This window comes from Rhamphochromis longiceps, linkage group LG23 (genome assembly GCF_057381845.1).
Source record: "Rhamphochromis longiceps isolate RC_006_pf linkage group LG23, R_longiceps_female_GT1.1, whole genome shotgun sequence".
NCBI classification, from domain to species: Eukaryota; Metazoa; Chordata; class Actinopteri; order Cichliformes; family Cichlidae; genus Rhamphochromis; species Rhamphochromis longiceps.
The window spans coordinates 32,187,021-32,207,806 of record NC_140578.1 but is presented as its reverse complement, the minus strand read 5'-3'; the positions used below and the strand labels follow the sequence as shown (position 1 = coordinate 32,207,806).

At 42.8% G+C, this 20,786-nt stretch overlaps 1 protein-coding gene, 1 long non-coding RNA gene and 1 pseudogene across 2 annotated transcripts; all 3 read left to right on the top strand.

Moving 5' to 3' along the window:
- Nucleotides 1-1,790: 1,790 nt before the first annotated feature.
- Nucleotides 1,791-5,825, top strand: LOC146642378 (uncharacterized). Its single transcript, XR_014909680.1, has 5 exons — nucleotides 1,791-1,859; nucleotides 2,307-2,384; nucleotides 4,237-4,273; nucleotides 4,900-4,995; nucleotides 5,760-5,825. It is a non-coding gene; the product is annotated as an uncharacterized LOC146642378 (long non-coding RNA).
- A 3,308-nt stretch (nucleotides 5,826-9,133) lies between these two features.
- LOC146642377 (uncharacterized) lies at nucleotides 9,134-12,937 on the top strand (annotated as a pseudogene).
- LOC146642376 (uncharacterized) lies at nucleotides 12,909-15,968 on the top strand (the record flags this gene model as incomplete). The annotated part of the gene is made up of 1 exon (XM_085398017.1): nucleotides 12,909-15,968. A coding segment is annotated over one exon (2,601 nt), but the record flags the coding sequence as incomplete, so codon positions are not given.
- Between the last annotated feature and the right edge of the window lie 4,818 nt (nucleotides 15,969-20,786).

The following is a 20,786-nucleotide window of genomic DNA, read 5'->3' as shown; positions in this document are numbered from 1 at the left end:
GCCAGCAACGCAGGCCCTGGTGAAATGGAGATGGTATCAGCAAGCAGCAAAGGCCCTGGTGTGGTGAAGGTGGCCTCACAGGGAGAACTGGCCTTTGTGTATTGTTGATGGCATCAGCCACCGACACAGGACCTGGTGAAATGTAGTTGGCCTTGGCCATAAAAACAGGCGCTGGTCAAATGTAGATGCCCTCAGCCAGCAACATACGCCCTTGTGAAATGTAGTTGGCCTCAGCCAGTAGCACAGGTCGTGTTGTAATGTGCATGGCTTCATCTAACAACACAGACCCTGTTATAATGTGGATGGCCTGATCTAACAACACTAGCTGTGGTGAAATATGAATGGCATTGGTAAGCACCATACACCCTGGTGTAATGTGGATGGCTCTAGCTAACACTACTGGCCGTGGTGAAATGTGCATGATATTGGCGCATGTAACAGTGAGAACTCAGACAAACATATTTATGGGTTTATCGGGCGAGTTCAATTCAAATGCATGTAACAGTGAGAAACGCACTGTCTTGGCGAAATAAAGCGTTTTTGTACAACTTCATATAAATAGCTGTAACTTTTGATAGAAGACTCAGACACACATATTTATGGCTTTATCTCATACAATTCAATATCCCCGTGCTGGGCAAACAGGTTTTACAGCTGTTTGAGCTAATATTTTCAGGTTATTCACATAATGAAAACCTATACTTTGTTTCGGGCGAGTTCCCCATTCAAATGCATGTAACAGTAAGAAACGGACTGTGTTGGCGAAAGAAAGCGTTTTTGTACAACTTCATATAAATAGCTGTAACTTTTGATAAAAGACTCGGATACACATGTTTATGGCTTTATCTTATAGAACTCAATGTCCCCGCGCTGGGAAAACGGGTTTTGCAGCTGTTTGAGCTAAGATTTCCAAGTTATTCACATAATGAAAACCTATACTTTGTTTCGGGCGAGTTCCCCATTCAAAATGCATGTAACAGTGAGAAACGCACTGTCTTGGCGAAATAAAGCGTTTTTGTACAACTTCATATAAATAGCTGTAACTTTTTGATAGAAGACTCGGACACACATGTTTATGGCTTTATCTTATAGAACTCAATGTCCCCGTGCTGGGAAAACGGGTTTTAAAGCTGTGTGAGCTAAGATTTTAAAGTTATTCACATAATGAAAACTTATACTTTGTTTCGGGCGAGTTCCCCATTCAAATGCATGTAACAGTGAGAAACTCACTGTGTTGGCGAAAGAAAGCGTTTTTGTACAACTTCATATAAATAGCTGTAACTTTTGATAGAAGACTCGGACACACATGTTTATGGCTTTATCTTATAGACTTCAATATCCCCGTTTTGGGCAAACAGGTTTTAAAGCTGTGTGAGCTAAGATTGTCAAGTTATTCACATAATGAAAACCTATACTTTGTTTCGGGCGAGTTCCCCATTCAAATGCATGTAACAGTGAGAAACGCACTGTCTTGGCGAAAGAAAGCGTTTTTGTACAACTTCATATAAATAGCTGTAACTTTTGATAGAAGACTCTGACACACATGCACTGTAAACCCCAACAGTCTACCTGACTTATAAAGTTTCTGGATATAACAATTGAAACTCCTCACATAGTTAAAACAACTTAAAACTTTTCTGTTCGGTTAACGATTCAAACAGTTATAATTGTACATGGCTTAGAAGTTAAGAGTAAATACTGCTTTCTTAATTATGATTTTTGAGTAAATGTTTTTTTTCCGAGCTCCGCATGTCATGACGTCATGACCTTTTCTCTCTAACCTGAACGACGTTGACAGAAAATTCTGTTCAATATGGCTGCCCTTCTCGAGCGACTGGAGAACACATTTGGAGAAACTTGTAAGTAAAACGGAACCTTCGTTATGTTTATTTTTTTCCGTAAAAAAGCAAGTATATTAATATGTTGCAGCCAATAACTTGTTTTCGAATGCGCTGTTGTGTTAAAAGCACAGACCCAGGTGGTGAATAGTTGTTCGCGCTCTTTTTCAAACATAGATTATGTCGTCAGTTTTACAGTTTTAACCGATTAAAACAGTTTTACGAAGAATCACACAAAGAAAGGGTCTTAGTGATATTTCAACGACCCCTTGCCAACGCAAGAAAGTTGGCGTTTTTACAACAGCAGCCTCATTGTTCGGCAGGTTTTTTTTTTTCTTCTCATTAGCATCATTCAAAAGTGACTTAGCTAGCAGTGGCAACTTCTATCTAAAACAATTGAAATATAGCAAGGTGTTGTATATTTAGTGTGCTAATAAGGTTTTCAATATTTTTATTTTTTCTTCCAAGGCTGAAGACCGAAGACCAAAAGACAGAAGAAAAAAAATTCAGACTGCAATTAATTTCAGGTGGAGACAGTAAACACAGGTGAGTTGAAAGATCTATTGAAGAGTCCTTTCTTCATGGCCATTAAACATTTTTAGGTTAAAAGACCTGTGTCATGAATCGCTGTGCGGCAGGCAGGAGTTGGACCCAAAATGCAGGACTCAGACTCAGGGGATGAACTCAAAATCACATCTTTAATTGCTGGTCACAGAAAACGAGCATACAAAACTAAACTGGGAAAATATAAACTCACACCTTGCAGAGAGGCACAGGAGGAAACACACAGCTTGAGGGACGACGCAGCACTGACTCAGAGAAACACAGGGTTTAAATACAAAGTGAAGTAACGAGGGGAATGAGACACAGAAGGAGAGCACAGCTGGGAGAAATCAGAACTGACGAGACAAGGGAGCAAAGTAGGATACACTCACATGAGACACAGACCTTCAAAGTAGAACAGGAATTAGCACAGATGCAAACTAGACTAGGGGAGACAGAGCAACTAAGAAACACAGAGGGCAGCTACCAAATACTCAGAACTAAACAGAATACAAGAACACCAAACTAAGACACTACACTAAAGAACAAGCTGGGACAACAAAGAGAACTAAGAACATAATACAAAAAACTCAGAGGCACAAGAAACTCAAAACACTGGGTCACTGACCCAGGACCGTGACAACCTGTTTTTTTAAAAAAAAATCATGCCCTGGCTTTGTCACACCGAATCAAATAAATTCAAATTCAAATTCAAATTTTATTTGTCACGTACACAGTCATACACAGTACGATATGTAGTGAAATGCTTGGACAACTGCTCGTGACCTAAAGAAAACAAAAAAGGAAAAGGCTATGAATAAGATAGGAAATAAATATGAAAAATTAAAAAGGGTAGATTTAACTAGGAAGGAATAAAATATAAATTAAGGTTAAAAATGAAATAACTGTACAACACAAATTAGAATGAAGGGTAAATTTAACTGGGAGAATAAGATAAAATATATAAATTAAAGTTGAAAATAAAATAACTGTACAACAAAATACACAATATAGAACTATATAAGAATGTATGAAGAAATATAAATAAATATATACACAATAACAGCAGCATATACACAATAACAGCAGCGTGATTTAAGTAATGAAGTGAAACAATGTCCAGAATGTCCAGTGTGTGTAAGAACTGTATGTGTGGGTCAGTACTGTGTGGTGGTGTGATTGAGAGACCGTATCGCCTGCGGGAAGAAGCTCCTCCTCAGTCTCTCTGTGTTGGTCTTCAGGGAGCGGAATCGCTTTCCTGACCTCAACAGAGAGAACAGTCTGTTGTTGGGATGGCTGAGGTCCTTCACGATCTTCCTGGCCTTGGTCCAGCACCGCCTGCTGTAGATTGAGTGCAGGTCAGGGAGCTCGGAGCGGATGGTGCGCTCAGCTGACCGCACAACCCTCTGTAGAGCTCGTCTGTCCTGCATGGTGCTGTTCCCGAACCAGGTTAAGATGTTTCCCGTCAGGATGCTCTCTATGGTGCAGGAGTAAAAGTTCCTGAGCACCTTGGAGGGCAGTTGGAAGTCTCTCAAGCGTCTGAGGTGGTAGAGACGCTGACGGGCCTTTTTCACCACGGTGTTGATGTGACAGGACCATGACAGGTCCTGCGTGATGTGAACTCCGAGGTATTTGAAGCTGTCCACTCTCTCCACTGGGCACTCGTTGATGACAGGGGTCTGGTAGTTCCTCTCATGTTGAAAAGATCTATTTTCATGGCTCCCCCCATTACCATTTCCTTGTACTTCTTTCTACCAGTCTATTTTATTTTGTGACATTAACATCTTAAATGTACCCCTAATTATTAATAGCTGTGTTAGTATTTATAATGCTTTTTTTTTTTTATCATGTGCAGCTCTACCAAGGGTCAGTGGCACAGTTCACCTTTTGTGGTAAGTTATAACACTTCATATGTGGTCACATAAGTAAGTTGTTTCATCAGTTGTTCAGTTCTTATAAAATGTTGTATAATTGTACCAAATCACTGAGGATACATCCAATGTGTAAATCACAATCAACAATTTTACTGTGATATTCGCTCGTGTTTAGAGAATCTCCATTAGCTTTGTTACTGAGTTTCCATTTTTGTAGGGCCAAATTTGTATTAAAAATTAATATTTTCATATGATGTGAAATGACTCAATCATTTCTAATTTTTAGAAGAAACCATTCATTAAGTCCCTTAAGGTGAAGATTTCATATATTGATAATGATAAAATTAACACAAATTAAAAGTTTCACTGATAAACACACAATTTTTCCTTGCTTTGAACCCCATGTTCTATATAGATTACAGCTCTGATCTGGAGAACACTATTTTAAAATACTGTGTAGGGTTTTTGTCAAATGATTAAGAAACAGACTCTCTGTCACAAGAGACAGAAAGGTTGTATCTTAAAAGAAAAGTCTCCAAAATTTAGTAGAGTCTGATGTCATGCAGTTTCATAAACATGTATTCTCCCCAAAGAATGACACCTGAAAACTTTGCGTTAAATGAACTTTTCTTTTCCCTTTTTAGGAGGCGCCTGATATCAACGTGAAACGCACTGCAGTACTTCGTGCCCTTCCTGTATACCTGTGGGAGGAGGACCCAAAATTCTTTTAGACATGTAATGTAAGTGTATTTTTGCATTACTTAAATTCTGCCAGTAAGATAAAATGCTATGGATTTCTTTAAATACAATTTAATACCCTAGCAGCTAACAAATTGTACAAACAAAATACCCTCTCTTTAGAAAACCCTCACACACAAACACACACAGGTCAGGAGCAGGGCACAGGCATATCACAGCACTATGGCTATGCTGCAGGTGGCCCAAAAGCCAGGCTGAAGTCAAGATTTAGTTTCTTTTTGAGATAAAGTCATGAAATAAAAAATTACTTTTTTTTTTTTAGAAAAATAACAAAAATACAAATTATGTAATGCAAAAAGCTAACACGTTAATGTACATTTTTCAAAAAAAGTAGAGTACCCTAACTCGTTACAAAGTAACCTACTACACTGCTGAATGTTTTGCTAGATTACAGGTCATGCTTGTCACATTCTCTCAAACCAACCTTACTTATTTAATTGGGGCAATCATGGCTCAAGAGCTGGCAGTTTGTCTTGTAATCAGAAGGTTGCCGGTTCGAGCCCTGGCTCCGACAGTCTCGGTCGTTGTGTCCTTGGGCAAGACACTTCACCCGTTGCCTACTGGTGGTGGTCAGAGGGCCCGGTGGCACCAGTGTCCGGCAGCCTCGCCTCTGTCAGTGCGCCCCAGGGTGGCTGTGGCTGCAATGTAGCTGCCATCACCAGTGTGTGAATGTGTCTGGATGACTGAATGTGTAAAGCGCTATACAAATACAGGCCATTTACCATTGATACTGTGTCTATTCCAGGCGGACGCATTGGATGAGTCGACCCTCATTGACACTCCAGTTGCCCTTCTCACTGTGGTTACCGACTAGGGCTGGGTATCGTCACTGATTTCTAGAATCGATTCAATTCCGATTCACAAGGTCCCGAATCGATTCGATCCACGATTCGATTCGATTTAAATCTGGGAAATTTTGACAGTCAGAAATATTATAATTCAGATCAGTACATTTACATATTTTTGTATCAATAAAAAGGAAGCTGACACAAGCAAGACTTTATCACAGGTGTGAGCATCACAGCAGATGCCTTTGTGTCAAAGTAGCTGAAGATAAAACACAGAAATACATGAAGGTGAGTTTCCTGGCCTGGGATTTTATAAAAATATTCTGCAGTACATCAAAAACGAAAGAAAACCATTAATCAACATATGAACATTACCTCTGAAGTTACAGCGGTTTTATTAGAGACACGGCGTTTTGCATTTTGAATAATTTTAAAAAGTTTAAATTTGTTCAGTATTGAACAGCAGAAATTAGGTTTTCTTTTCGGAAGTAAGTAAAAGGGAAAAAAACAGCGGCCGACAGCGCTGTAAACAACAGTAGACTTGTGCGTAACAAGCAAGCGAATAATGCAGAAAACAGACAGACAGAGAGAGACAGAGAGAGGGAGGGAGAGAGAGAGGGAGAGAGAGAGCGAGAGAGAGCTGTGCATCGCGGTGGAAGCAAAACAGGAAAAGTCAGAGTGAATTCATGACGATGTTTATGTGAAGCGTAGTTTGGATCTTCTTTTGCTGCTGGTTCGGTCAATATTGTTTGGAGAGACATCAAACTAACAGCTTTAGAATCGGCGCATAAAGGGCGTGAACACAAAGCGCGGACCGTCGACAGATCAGAATCCGAGCGTGAGAAAGGCGACATCTCACTGATTCTGATCTGCGGGTTTTGTCTTTGTGCAGAATCCGTGTACCTGCTCTCATTTACTGTCTTAGCTGTTTGGTGGTTCTTGAAATTTTGTGAGATGTCACCAGAGATTCTGGCATTTCGGGCAAAATAAATTTATATTAAAAAATCGATTCAGGATTTTAATGAATCGATTTTACGTTATCCAAGCCAGAATCGATTTTAATCGATGAATCGATTATAAAAACCCACCCCTATTACCGACGGCGCTTCCCAGTCCAGTCCATTTTACTTCCTCAAGCATGGCTGTTGTGGTGAAAGGCGACTAGGTGATGCGTGATATTCCCAGATTTGCAGATGCATTTGCTTTATTGTTTGGCTTGATCTATGCTCTGCATTTAGACTACCCCAGGAAGCTGGTTCACACATTTGCCTTTGTCCAAAATATCTTCATGGGGCTTGATGACGGCAAACCCCTGAAACCCCTGCCTACATGCTCTTAAGGAATGTAAGGCAATGTTTGTTAGGACATGCATCTCTGTTACTGAGCACTTTGTTTGAAGCACTTTAAGTTTACTACAGGCTTTGGGTGGATTTAACTCCATCAGTTTACCTAATTTTCCTATACTTGACTGCCTTATCTGGTTATTTGGAAGCTGATCGTCTTTGTACCCATTTTTAAAAATTGTTTTTCATTTCTATTTTTAAAAAAAGTGATTAGTATTTGACTTTTTGTTTTGCATTTTTGTGTATTTTGAGAAAGATGCAATTAGGACTGATGTCGTCCTTTGTGATTTTATAAAAAGATAAATGTTCTACACAGAATTTATAATGCTCACTTTATGGTGCTGATGTCCATGTTAGTTGTTTTATAAAAACATTTTTTTTTTCTTTTTAATGTATTCATTCATTTGTTGGTTTAATTAATTAATTAATTAATTTATTTATTTATTAATTTATTTATTATTATTTAAATATGAAAATATGATTTAAAAAGGAAAATGTCATGTTATATTTATTTTATTATTAATTTATGTTAAGACAATTTTTTTTTGTGATGTTTTTAAATTTTCATGAAAAAATGTTAAATAAACAAAATGTAAAGTAACTGAATTTCTGTACTTTTTTTTTTAGTAGTCTACACTCAAACATTGAAACATAAATATGTTTTAATTAATAATGAGATAATTTGAGTTTAGGTTGTAATATAATTGCATTGTGTTGCATCAAAATAATAAACTACAAGAAACACAAAAATATTGAAATTAAAGTATACAGTCTTTGAGTAAAGCTCAATTAATAAAATATAAAATATAATTTTCAACTTTTAGGTTAACAATAAATACAAATTTTGAGTACCCCATACTTAGAAGATGTGAGTTTGTGTACTTAAATCTTTTGAGGTAATCAGTTTCCACAAAAGTTTTAAGTTCAGTCAACTTGTTCGGGTTTACAGTGTGTTTATGGCTTCATCTCATAGACTTCAATATCCCCGTGCTGGGCAAACAGGGTTTGCAGCTGTTTGAGCTAAGATTTTCAAGTTATTCACATAATGAAAACCTATACATTGTTTCGGGCGAGTTCCCCATTCAAATGCATGTAACAGTGAGAAACGCACTGTCTTGGCGAAAGAAAGCGTTTTTGTACAACTTCATATAAATAGCTGTAACTTTTGATAGAAGACTGGGACACACATGTTTATGGCTTTATCTTATAGACTTCAATATCCCCGTGCTGGGCAAAGAGCATGTAACAGTGAGAAACGCACTGTCTTGTGTGAAGATTATGAGTAAAACATATGTTATTTTATGATCCTAGTCAAGGTAGTTGAGTTAGGTTAACAGCTGTAGAACATATATTATCCTTTAGTTTAGATGGTATGCTGTGTATGTAGTCTAGTTCTCATTATACTCTTGAGTTAACAGAACATACTCACATATTAGTTTATTAGTTAAATGTGCATCACTCTGTATCCTTGATCTGCTGAGAATGTCTCACACTGTGGGTTCTTGACATGTTTTATTGCTGAATCATGAAGAGAGAGGAGACTCTGTGTCTAGGTTAGAAGAGATAAGTCACATTCTATACCCCCACCTTTGTAGAAAGACAGGGAGGCAAGGTCAGGAACCAGTCTCGCTAAGAAGTAGAAAAACATGTGAAGATGTAGTTTTTATGACTAGGTGGGGGCTGTCAGAAGCTATAAAAGTCTGTGAATGTTGCCACCATTTTGAGAGACATGTGCCTGACCCTCTGGCAGCATCTCTCCCGTCCGGACGTTTTAATGCTCTTTGTGTTGAATTGTATGGAAATAAATGATTGTTGATTGAGCATTTATACACCGAGTATTGTCCTTCCTTCAGCCCAAAGATTCAAAGAATTGGGAGATTTCAACAACTTGGTGCCTGGCGACCCGGATCTTTGGCGTGCTGAGGAGGTGCAGATTTGGCCTTTGGTGAGATCGTGGGGCGAGGCGAACGGAAGACCGGTCTAACAGCAAAAAGGTAAGCACAGCCTGTTGTATTATACCAAATGTGCATATTGGGCTTTCCAAATTAATCTGTTCGCTGAGTCACATGTATTTTCACATTAAATTTGACGGTGTCTGGTTTTTGGCGCGAGATACTAACAACATAAGTTGAGGCTGAATTCCAGTGTGTTAAATAAACTGCTTCTACCGAGAAACTAATAAGACACTACGTTGAGCTAGTTGCAGTTAAACTGCTTCTACCGAGAAACTAATAACATACTACGTTGAGCTAGTTGCAGCCCACTTTACCTTCCACATTTAATTTTGTCTAAGACTGGCTTCTGTAGCAATAATACATTAGAATTTCTTCTGGAGACGCGGCCATAAGTCCAGTACATTGAGTAGAGGTTTTGAAGTTGGTTATGACGTCGGTTTGAGTCTTTGTTGAGGCGGCCATGAAATTAGTATAGAAATAAGGAAAAGCAGCTGCTGGCTTACGGTGCGGTTGAACGCTGGCAACGTGTGAAAGCGAAACACGTCCGTAGGTTTTGGTTTAAGATACGGCCGTGTTCCGGTGGTGCGGCCGTGAGTACAGCAGCGATTGGTGATGATTTCAGTACATTGAATAGAGGTTTGACGGTGATTTGTGGTGTCGGTTTTTGCCTCGAGGGCTGCGGTCATAAACAATAAGTAAAATTTTACTTGCCATGAAATAAAGGTAAAGCAGAACCTGGCTTATGGTGTCGGTTTTGAGCCTCGGGGACGAGTGTCACTTTTATGATGCGATTTTGCCCCGTGGTGGCGGTCATAGGCGCAGAGAAAAGGGTATTTTGGTCTATGGTGCAGTTGTGCTTTAAAGATTTCTAACAGTTGAGCTCAGAAGTTTCTGTGTAAAGTTCCGCTGAGGAAAAGTGCTGTGTGTGAAAGGCGCGCTCTGAGTGGGTGTGTGAAGCTGCGAAGCACGCTCTGGGTGCTGTTTTGTGTGTAAGGCGCGCTCTGGGTGCTGTTTTGTGTGTAAGGTGCGCTCTGGGTGCTGTTTTGAGTGTGAGTGAGGCGCGCTCTGAGTGTGTTTTCTGTGAGTGTGAAGCGTGAAGCACAGTGACAGTGACGGTTGATGTGTTTGAATAGGAGGACACTAGAGCAAAGACACATTTTAGGATCAAAGGTTGATGTCTAGTGTACCTGTGGAAAATAATTTTGTCCTAGGTGTGGCGACCCTCCTGTTCGTGGACGCGCGGGCAGGCCCGGCGGCGTCCGGATGCCGAGGTGGTGACTTGGGGAGGTGAGGACCCCCGCATAGCTACAGAATAACACTGGAACGACCGTGTAACCACGGGTTCACATTTATTCTGGACTAGAACAAGACACATTTTGCGAACAAAGGTTGAGTCTAGATTAGTAAAAAGAAAAAGGTTGAATTCCTCGTTTCAGTGGTTGAAATTGTTGTGTGCCTGTCCCCTGACGAGTGTGAAATTAAATAAAGAGGGAATTCGGAGCCACATAGAGATAGACGGGCATAATTGCGTGTATTACTCTGTGGTGTAAGCATTTAAAAAACCAAAAAAACCCCCAAAAAAAACAGAGAGTGTGAGAAGTGTGTGGTGGTGTGAATATGTCGGGTTTTAAATCTGACATAGAAAGAGGAGAAATGCAGGGTGAGTGGAAAACTTTTGAAGAACAGAGAAAGGAGTTGTTGCGGGCGCTGAAGGTCATGCGACCTGGCAGCGCGCCCGAGAAAAAATCAGAGGTTGTAGCTCTAGCAACAAAAGTCAAAGAGTTGTGTGATAAGGAAGGAGTGAGAGGAGAATCAAGAGGTTCGTTGGCAAAAGTGCTTCTGGGAATAGCACAGAAGCTCCAGGAGGAAGAGCAGGAGATTAGTAAACAGTTAGAGGAGGCCTCTATTTGGACAAGGCGGAGGATTAAAAAACAGTTGCAGGAGGTGCAGGAGGAGAAAGCCCACGTAACGAGGTGGGCTGTGACATGCCAGGGGGTGGAGCACTGGATGAGGGAGAGAAGGGAGGAGCCTGAGAAGCTGATGCTGCCGGCTTCTCCGGTGAAGTCATTGCTCACTGGCTTTCCCTCTCCCTATCAGACCCCCGCCCCCCTCTATCCTGTGCTGAGGGTAGAGCAGGGCTGTCTCTCTGGTGAGGATGGCCAAGTGTTAGAAGTTACAGGAGGCTATGTAGATTGTGAAATATCTAAAGAGCCCAAACGGCCAACTCCAATACTGAAGAGTGGAACAATAAAGCAAAGTTCGACTTTTGTTAATGAGGAGGGAGCCAGCGGCGGAGCACAGGCACCACCTATGAAAGAGTCACCCCAACAACAGGAAGAGAGTGATGAAGACAGGGCTGTGCGGCTGGTTGAATCTGTTATATTGACTTTAGAGCAACGTTATCAAATTTCTGATGATGAGGTAGGAAGTGGAGCAGTTGTTGCACCACAGGTTGGGAAAGGTGAGGTGTGCGGCCCTTATGGGGACGCATACGAGGGATGGTTATCTGGCACCCTTGATGATAATGCGCAAGTGGGTGGCTGTGCCAAGCAGAGAATCGAAGCAGGGCTGGAGCTAGGAGGGGCCTTTCAAAATAGAGTAGCTAGAGAAAAGGCAGGGAGAGGCAGAGGAGTTAGGCCCAAACCCGGAAACGTACCACACCCCATGGTGCGCCGGAGTCAAGAAGAGAGGGACAGTCTCTCTCTGCACGGGGAGTTCCCCCTGGTGGTGACCGCTGGGGGTCACATGAAATACAAGCCATACGGAGTGGGAGATGTTAATGCATTGACTGAATTATTACCTCCTATTACAGACGGAGGTGCGGGGTGGTTGAGGGAGTTTGATAGAGCAACAACAGGTGTTCAGTTGGCTCTGGGTGATTTCAGAGCCGTGGTGGCCAGATGTGTCAAAGGCACAGCTCTGGATGACATAGAGAAGCTAGCAGGCACTGCATTGTTGGTTGATAGCACCCCATTTTGTCGTGCTGTGAATGAAATATCAAATGCATTACGTGAAAAGTACCCCACTCCAAATGCTGCTAAGATTTTGAAGCTGTTGTGGAAGCCTGATCAAACTCCAAAGGAGTACATAGGCTAAAGCTACGTGGGCCCTTAGCACTGGTCAGCATCCTGGTAGAGAGGGGATGCAACAATTGTGGTTTAGAGAAGCTGTGTTAAAAGGTGTGCCCGAACAGGTCAGAGTGGCCATGACAGATAACCCCGACATGGAGGGGGCGGAGTCTCACGTGTGGGAGAAACATCTGGTGCATCGCCTGCAGAAAGCTCATGATGAGGTTATGGCTAAAAGTGAGGATACAGATAACATGAAAGAGCAATTGTTGAAATTACAGCTGGGTGAAATGAGGGGTAAGGCAAATGATAAGAAAAAGGAGGAAAAAATAGCAAAAGTAATGGTGGCTCAAGGTTACCAGCAAATGGGGACAGATGTTGATCCTAATGTATTGCCAGTAGACACGCAGGGATCTGCGCGAGGCATAAATTGGGGTGGCCGTGGGGTCGGTAGAGGAAATTGGGGTTCACGTGGTGGTCAACGGGGAGGAGGCGGCGGCATGGGCAGACAAAGGGGTGCGCTTAGAGGAGGTCCATATGTGCCAGGGACTGCGTGTTACAACTGTGGTCAGACTGGACATTGGGCTCGAGAGTGCCCTGACCCGCCTCAGCAGTACAACATGCCACGTCCGGCCACAAGGGGACGCGGGCGTTGGACGGCCCCCAACTCACAGATGGCTCCTCCAGGGCAGTATTCAGTGGAATACTGGCAGCAGGAACAATACTGACACACCCCACAGAGAGGCCTGGGCATAGGGGGAGGGGCAGACCCCCTGGTGCCACTGAGGGTTCAAGGACGTAACCTGCCCTTTTTAGTGGACACAGGAGCAACATACTCCACCATTCGTACTGCTCCTGAAGACATTCCACTGTCAGACACCAGAATCAGTGTGATCGGCTTCTCTGGGGTACCTATGACCCTGCCAGTAACCGCCCCTCTAAAGACTGAGCTAGGACGTCAGTCCTTAACACATTCATACATGGTTTCCTCACAAGTTCCAGTTAATTTATTGGGCAGGGACCTGCTCATTAAGCTTGGAGCTACTATCATGTGTGGAGCTGATGGATTAACAGTGACTTTGAAAGATGGCACACGGCTGTCCTGTTTGCAATCAGGAATAAGGGGACAGTGGCTGTTATCTGAGGATTGTGAACGCACAGCGCAGATTTACTGGGCGAGACTGAACACATCAGATGGAATTCTGGCACAGTACCAACTCTGGCGTCCCTGGATAATGTCCATGTCTGTCTATTCACCCCCGCGTGACCCCTACCACGTGACCTTGTTTTACGATCGCGAGCATACTGAGTGGTTTGAGGATCTGTTTAATGAGTGTTTAGATGAGAAAGCTTGGGAGCTTAACTCTGAGGACATTTATGTTGGTCCAGCTGGAGTGGCAGCGTTTGTGGCGCTCTCTGGAGATCAAATGAGTTGGTATAGAATGGGAGATGAAGCGGTTCCCCATGTGTCTTTGGCAGTACATGAGGGTCATCAAGCAAAAGATTTAGGCCCAATGGTGAGAACAGCCACAAGGGCCACAGATTGGCAGCAAACACAGCTCACTGATGTCTCATACTCACCCAGTTGTAAAACGTATCGAATTTCTGTGACAGCTACTGATCAGAGTGTTTTAGAACATAAACATCTGAAGCGAACACATGGCAGGGAGAAATCAGATCACGAGGAAGCTGTTAAAGGCCTAGCAGAACTCCCTGACACTTTGTGGTCTAAAGGTCCCACTGATGTGGGTTTAACATTTTGTTCACCTGTTACATTTGAGTTAAAAGATGACACTCCTATTTGGCGTTCACAATACAGACACAGTCCAGAGGCGGAGAATGGGATTGCAGAAACAATTTCAGGGCTCCTGCAGGTGGGTGTGCTGGAGTCGTCTTCCTCTGCATGGAATACTCTAATCCTCCCAGTTGAAAAATCAGGCATGGGCAAGTATCGCATGGCACATGACCTTAGGGCAATAAACGCTGTCCTTAAGACACCAACAGTACCTGTACCAAATCCCTACACTGCTTTGACTAATTTATCTCCAGATCAGAGGTGGTTCACATGCATAGATTTGGCAAATGCTTTCTTTTGTCTCCCTCTGCATCCATCTTTGAGAGATATTTTTTCATTTACTTACAGGGGTCAGCAACTGCGTTACACTCGGTTGCCTCAGGGCTTTGCCCTTTCACCTGGGATTTTCAATCAGGTACTTAAAAATGCTCTTTCTCCATGTGTATTACCTGAAGGATGCACACTGATCCAGTATGTGGATGATTTGCTGATTGCTGCTGAAACAGCTGATGCTTGCTTTCAAGCAACGATGACGGTGCTCCGTCAGCTGGCTAAAACAGGCTTCAAAGTAAGTAGAGACAAACTTCAACTTGTCAGAACTGAAGTTACATTTTTAGGTCGGGTGGTGGCGATGCAGACGGTGGGCATGTTGGCATCCCAGAGGGAAACAATTATGTCACACCCACAGCCATGTACTGTTAAAGAAATGTTGTCATTTCTTGGGCTTACAGGTTACAGTAGACACTACATTTCTGACTATGTGGGCAAAACCAAACCTCTGCGGGAGTTGGTGAAAGAACACGGCATGAGAGACCTCACAGCTAGTCTGAACTGGACCACTGAGGCTGAAATGCGGTTCATTGAACTAAAACAGGCCCTGTCTCGTGCAGTAGATTTGGCAATCCCCGATTATAACTCTGATTTCTTTGTTGATGTTTCTGAAACAAATGGAGTGGTTAATGGTGTGTTGTTTCAGAAAAAAGGGGGAAAGAGACGAGTGCTGATGTATATCAGCATTGGCCTGGACAATATGGAAAAAAGACACCCCACGTGCACACAACATGCAGCAGGGGTGACAAAAATAATTCAGAAAGTGGCTCACGTTGTGAGAGGGCACCCACTGAAAGTGCTAACAACACACAGTGTGGTGGCCTATGTGAATTCACAGGCATTTACAATGACCCCACTGAGACAACAGAGACTGACTAAAATTCTGGAGTCTCCAAACTTGACCTTCACACATGAAGGGATTAACATGGCAGATCAGATGGGAGGGGGGACACCTCATGACTGTGCACAAATAGTAGAGGTTGAGGAGAAAGTAAGGTCTGATTTGAGAGCAGAACCAGTGAATGAGGCAGATGATTATTTCACAGACGGATGTTGTTTTAGGGATCCGAGTGAAGGATTGAAAACAGGTTATGCAGTGGTGAAAGGAGTCGGAAACCAGCTGCATGTGGAGAAATCAGGAACACTGGAAGGGCATCCAGTGTGTGGATGCTCTGACCGGCTGGCCAGAGGCGTGGCCAACACGCAGAGAGGATAGTAAAACAGTGATCAAATGTCTGGTGAATTATTATGTCCCCTGGCATGGATTCCCAGAGAAGGTAAGATCAGATAATGGCACTCATTTTAAAAATCGAGATCTCGCTGAGGTGGAATGTATGTTGGGGTTGCAACATAGATATGGTACAGTTTACCATCCACAATCTCAGGGAAAAGTGGAGAGAATGAACCAAAATCTTAAAAACAAATTGGCAAAAATCTGTGCACAGACAAACATGAATTGGGTTGACACTCTTCCTATAGCCCTAATGAGTGTAAGGTGCGCCATTAATCAGCGCACCGGGTTCACTCCATATGAACTGATGACAGGAAGACAATTTCCAGGCCCTGCAGCAGGTGTAAGAGAATTAAGAGAGGAGGTAAATGTGTCTGAACATCTGAAACAGTTTAAAGCACTAAAAGCTCTTGTCTCTAGTTTTACTACGCAGGTGGGAGACCCAACCGGAAAGGAGGTGACCACGCCAGAGGCGAAGTGGGTGTGACTGAAGGTGTATAAGCGGAAGTGGGATGAGCCGAGGTGGACGGGACCTTTCGAGGTGACCACTCGAACCTCTCACGCGGTCCAGCTGAAGGGGAAAGGTGACACCTGGTATCACTGGAGCCAGTGCGCGGCAGCAGAGGAGCCCAGGCGGTCCAAGAGGCTTTTGGGGAAAAAGGAGGACACGTCGGTCCCCACAAAAAACACAGATCTTAGCAAAAAAGGGGCAGAATAATCCCCTGATCTGTGCAACGACCAAAGGGTGGTCTACCCCGGAGGTTGAAGAAAGAAGTCAAGAATCACCCGACTGGAAGAGATAGATAGCGGCAACAATAATAAAAATAGAAGCGCCTTAGCTAGAAGCCCTAGTCTAGCATTTTTAGGTATTATTGAAAATGGGGGTGGGAAAAGTAAATGAGAAAATAAAGCTTTGGGAAAACTGGGGGGTAATGGGAGTGTTAACTATAATCATTATTGGTGTACTAACGATTGTTTTTCTGCTATGTGAATTGCCCAGCTTCAGAACTCATCCAACACCTCTTCCTCTAGCGGACCCTGAGATGACCAGAGCTGAGCGCGACGTAGGTGAGAGATCGGATCCTTGTTTGTCGCACTTCGGAGGCATAGAGGTGGATTACGTTAGAGGATCCACTGCTGTAGTGGATCCTTCACTTTTGATCTCTGCTCCGTGATAAAATGTGGGGATGATAGAGCTAGTTGGCGGGGGTATGAAGTTTGGATATGTCATGACCTGCAAAAAACTGGTGCTTGTATTATAGGTCATCCCACCATCTTGGGGCGTTACCCGTGTCCGGTGTGGGATATGGTGACAGCCTACACCGCCCCAGGGTGGGACTCACCGGGCCGATGGAGGCATAGGTTTGCAATCCAGCGTGATTATAGTCACAGTCAAAATCCAATTACAATGTCTATTGGTGGGTGGCGGGTTACACCTCAGCGAAACAGGAAAGCCGATAAAGTGTTCTATGTAATGTTAGGCGTAGACGTTTCTGGGAGGGACCCGATGGGCGTGATAAAGATAAATTTTATAGATCCACCCAGTAATGTATCCAGCAACAATACTGCACCTGTGAGAGCCCCCACTTCTGGTTCTAAGGTAACAAAAGTGGATTATACGAAATGGAAACCCCGACAGCTGATGTCCCGTGCCACAGGGTATGTGGACAGCAACCTGTGGTTGGATTGGCTGATTGCAAATGCAAAAGAGCAAAATGTGTCTGATTGTGTGGTGTGCGCTACAGCTCGCCCCCACTTATTTACTGAACCAGCACCTCTGTATCCAGAGGATCAGTGGGGTTTTGATTGCATGCTCCGACTTACTCGGAGAGCTGTATCTTCAGGAAAATGCGCTCCGTTGTCTGCCTTATTTCCTCCCATAGATAATGACACCATCCCCGGACCATTCACACCCCGGAAAGCTAACTACACTTGTTTTAATTTTATGGCAGATGATCCTGGAGAACAGGAGTATGACGCTGGAAGGATCCCGGCTGACTGGTGTACAATGACGTATCCAGGGAGAGGGGATGCCTCGCGTGCGGGCGCCACGACAGTTGGGACTTGGGCTCGAGCTGGTTTGTACTATTATTGTGGAGGTGGGAGTCTGCATGTGCGAATACCAAAAGAAGCGTTTGGTGTTTGTGCCATGGTCAGACTAGGAGCGCCTCTGCTGATAATAGGGGAGAAAGTTAAACCCGTGGTGACAAATGGTAATGCGTGACTCACAATTAGGCGCAGACGTCAGGTACTGTCTAAAGGATCTTCTTGGTCGTTTGATCTAACTGCTAATTCACCCACGTATATAGATTCTATTGGTGTTCCGCGCGGCGTCCCCAATGAGTATAAATTAGTAGATCAGATAGCAGCCGGTTTTGAAAACATCCCAGTGATTTCTGCCTTCTTTCCCGTCACCCCCAACAAAAACGTGGATAGAATTAACTATGTGCATTATAACGTTCTCCGGCTGGCAAATCTGACACGTGATGCGATTGAGGGGTTAGCAGAGCAATTAGGTCCCACCTCTTTAATGGCAGTGCAGAACCGGATGGCTCTGGACATGGTTCTGGCGGAAAAAGGGGGGGTTTGTGCAATGTTCGGACAAATGTGTTGTACGTTTATTCCCAATAATACTGCTCCAGATGGCTCGATAACCAAGGCACTGGAGGGGCTGCGGACTTTGGCCCATAATATGCATGAACACTCAGGTATTGAGAACCCGCTGGAGGAATGGATGACTTCTGTTTTTGGGCAATGGAAAGGTTTTGTTATGTCAATCATGGTCTCACTGTCTGTTTTTACTGCAGTCTTAACAACATGTGGTTGCTGTTTCATCCCTTGCCTCAGAGCACTGGTAATCCGTCTCATTGACAGGGCCATAGCCTCGGGGCCGGAGGGCCCGGGGGTCATGATGCCTCTGTTGAAAGATGGGTCTGAGGATGGGGGAGAACTGGACCTTGCGACCCTGGAGTGCGTGTTGTAAGTGATCTCTTTGAGAAAAGAGATCAAAGGAGGAATTGTGAAGATTATGAGTAAAACATATGTTATTTTATGATCCTAGTCAAGGTAGTTGAATTAGGTTAACAGCTGTAGAACATATATTATCCTTTAGTTTAGATGGTATGCTGTGTATGTAGTCTAGTTCTCATTATACTCTTGAGTTAACAGAACATATTCACATATTAGTTTATTAGTTAAATGTGCATCACTCTGTATCCTTGATCTGCTGAGAATGTCTCACACTGTGGGTTCTTGACATGTTTTATTGCTGAATCATGAAGAGAGAGGAGACTCTGTGTCTAGGTTAGAAGACACATTCTATACCCCCACCTTTGTAGAAAGACAGGGAGGCAAGGTCAGGAACCAGTCTCTGTGAATGTTGCCACCATTTTGAGAGACATGTGCCTGACCCTCTGGCAGCATCTCTCCCGTCCGGACGTTTTAATGCTCTTTGTGTTGAATTGTATGGAAATAAATGATTGTTGATTGAGCATTTATACACCGAGTATTGTCCTTCCTTCAGCCCAAAGATTCAAAGAATTGGGAGATTTCAACACTTGTACAAAAACGCTTTCTTTCGCCAACTTCATATAAATAGCTGTAACTTTTGATAGAAGACTCGGACACACATGTTTATGGCTTTATCTTATAGACTTCAATATCCCCGTTCTGGGCAAACAGGGTTTGCAGTTGTTTGAGCTAAGATTTTCAAGTTATTCACATAATGAAAACCTATACTTTGTTTCGGGCGAGTTCCCCATTCAAATGATTGTAACAGTGAGAAACGCACTGTCTTGGCGAAAGAAAGCGTTTTTGTACAACTTCATATAAATAGCTGTAACTTTTGATAGAAGACTCGGACACACATGTTTATGGCTTTATCTTATAGACTTCAATATCCCCGTGCTGGGCCAACAGGTTTTGCAGCTGTTTGAGCTAAGATTTTCAAGTTATTCACATAATGAAAACCTATACTTTGTTTCGGGCGAGTTCCCCATTCAAATGCATGTAACAGTGAGAAACGCACTGTCTTGGCGAAAGAAAGCGTTTTTGTACAACTTCATGAAGCTAGCTGTAACTTTTGATAGACGAGTCAGACTCACATATTTATCGCTTTATCTTATAGACTTCAATATCCCCGTGCTGGGCAAACAGGGTTTGCAGCTGTTTGAGCTAAGATTTTCAAGTTATTCACATAATGAAAACCTATACTTTGTTTCGGGCGAGTTCCCCATTCAAATGCATGTAACAGTGAGAAACGCACTGTCTTGGCGAAAGAAAGCGTTTTTGTACAACTTCATATAAATATCTGTAACTTTTGATAGAAGACTCAGACACACATGTTTATGGCTTTATCTTATAGACTTCAATATCCCCGTTCTGGGCAAACAGGTTTTAAAGCTGTGTGAGCTAAGATTTCCAAGTTATTCACATAATGAAAACCTATACTTTGTTTCAGGCGAGTTCCCCATTCAAATGCATGTAACAGTGAGAAACGCACTGTCTTGGCGAAAGAAAGCGTTTTTGTACAACTTCATATAAATAGCTGTAACTTTTGATAGAAGACTCGGACACACATGTTTATGGCTTTATCTTATAGACTTCAATATCCCCGTTCTGGGCAAACAGGTTTTAAAGCTGTGTGAGCTAAGATTTCCAAGTTATTCACATAATGAAAACCTACACTTTGTTTCGGGCGAGTTCCCCATTCAAATGCATGTAACAGTGAGAAATGCACTGTCTTGGCAAAAGAAAGCGTTTTTGTACAACTTCATATAAATAGCTGTAACTTTTGATAGAAGACTCGGACACACATGTTTATGGCTTTATCTTATAGACTTCAATATCCCCGTTCTGGGCAAACAGGTTTTAAAGCTGTGTGAGCTAAGATTTCCAAGTTATTCACATAATGAAAACCTACACTTTGTTTCGGGCGAGTTCCCCATTCAAATGCATGTAACAGTGAGAAACGCACTGTCTTGGCGAAAGAAAGCGTTTTTGTACAACTTCATGAAGCTAGCTGTAACTTTTGATAGACGAGTCAGACTCACATATTTATCGCTTTATCTTATAGACTTCAATATCCCCGTGCTGGGCAAACAGGTTTTGCAGCTGTTTGAGCTAAGATTTTCAAGTTATTCACATAATGAAAACCTACACTTTGTTTCGGGCGAGTTCCCCATTCAAATGCATGTAACAGTGAGAAATGCACTGTCTTGGCGAAAGAAAGCGTTTTTGTACAACTTCATATAAATATCTGTA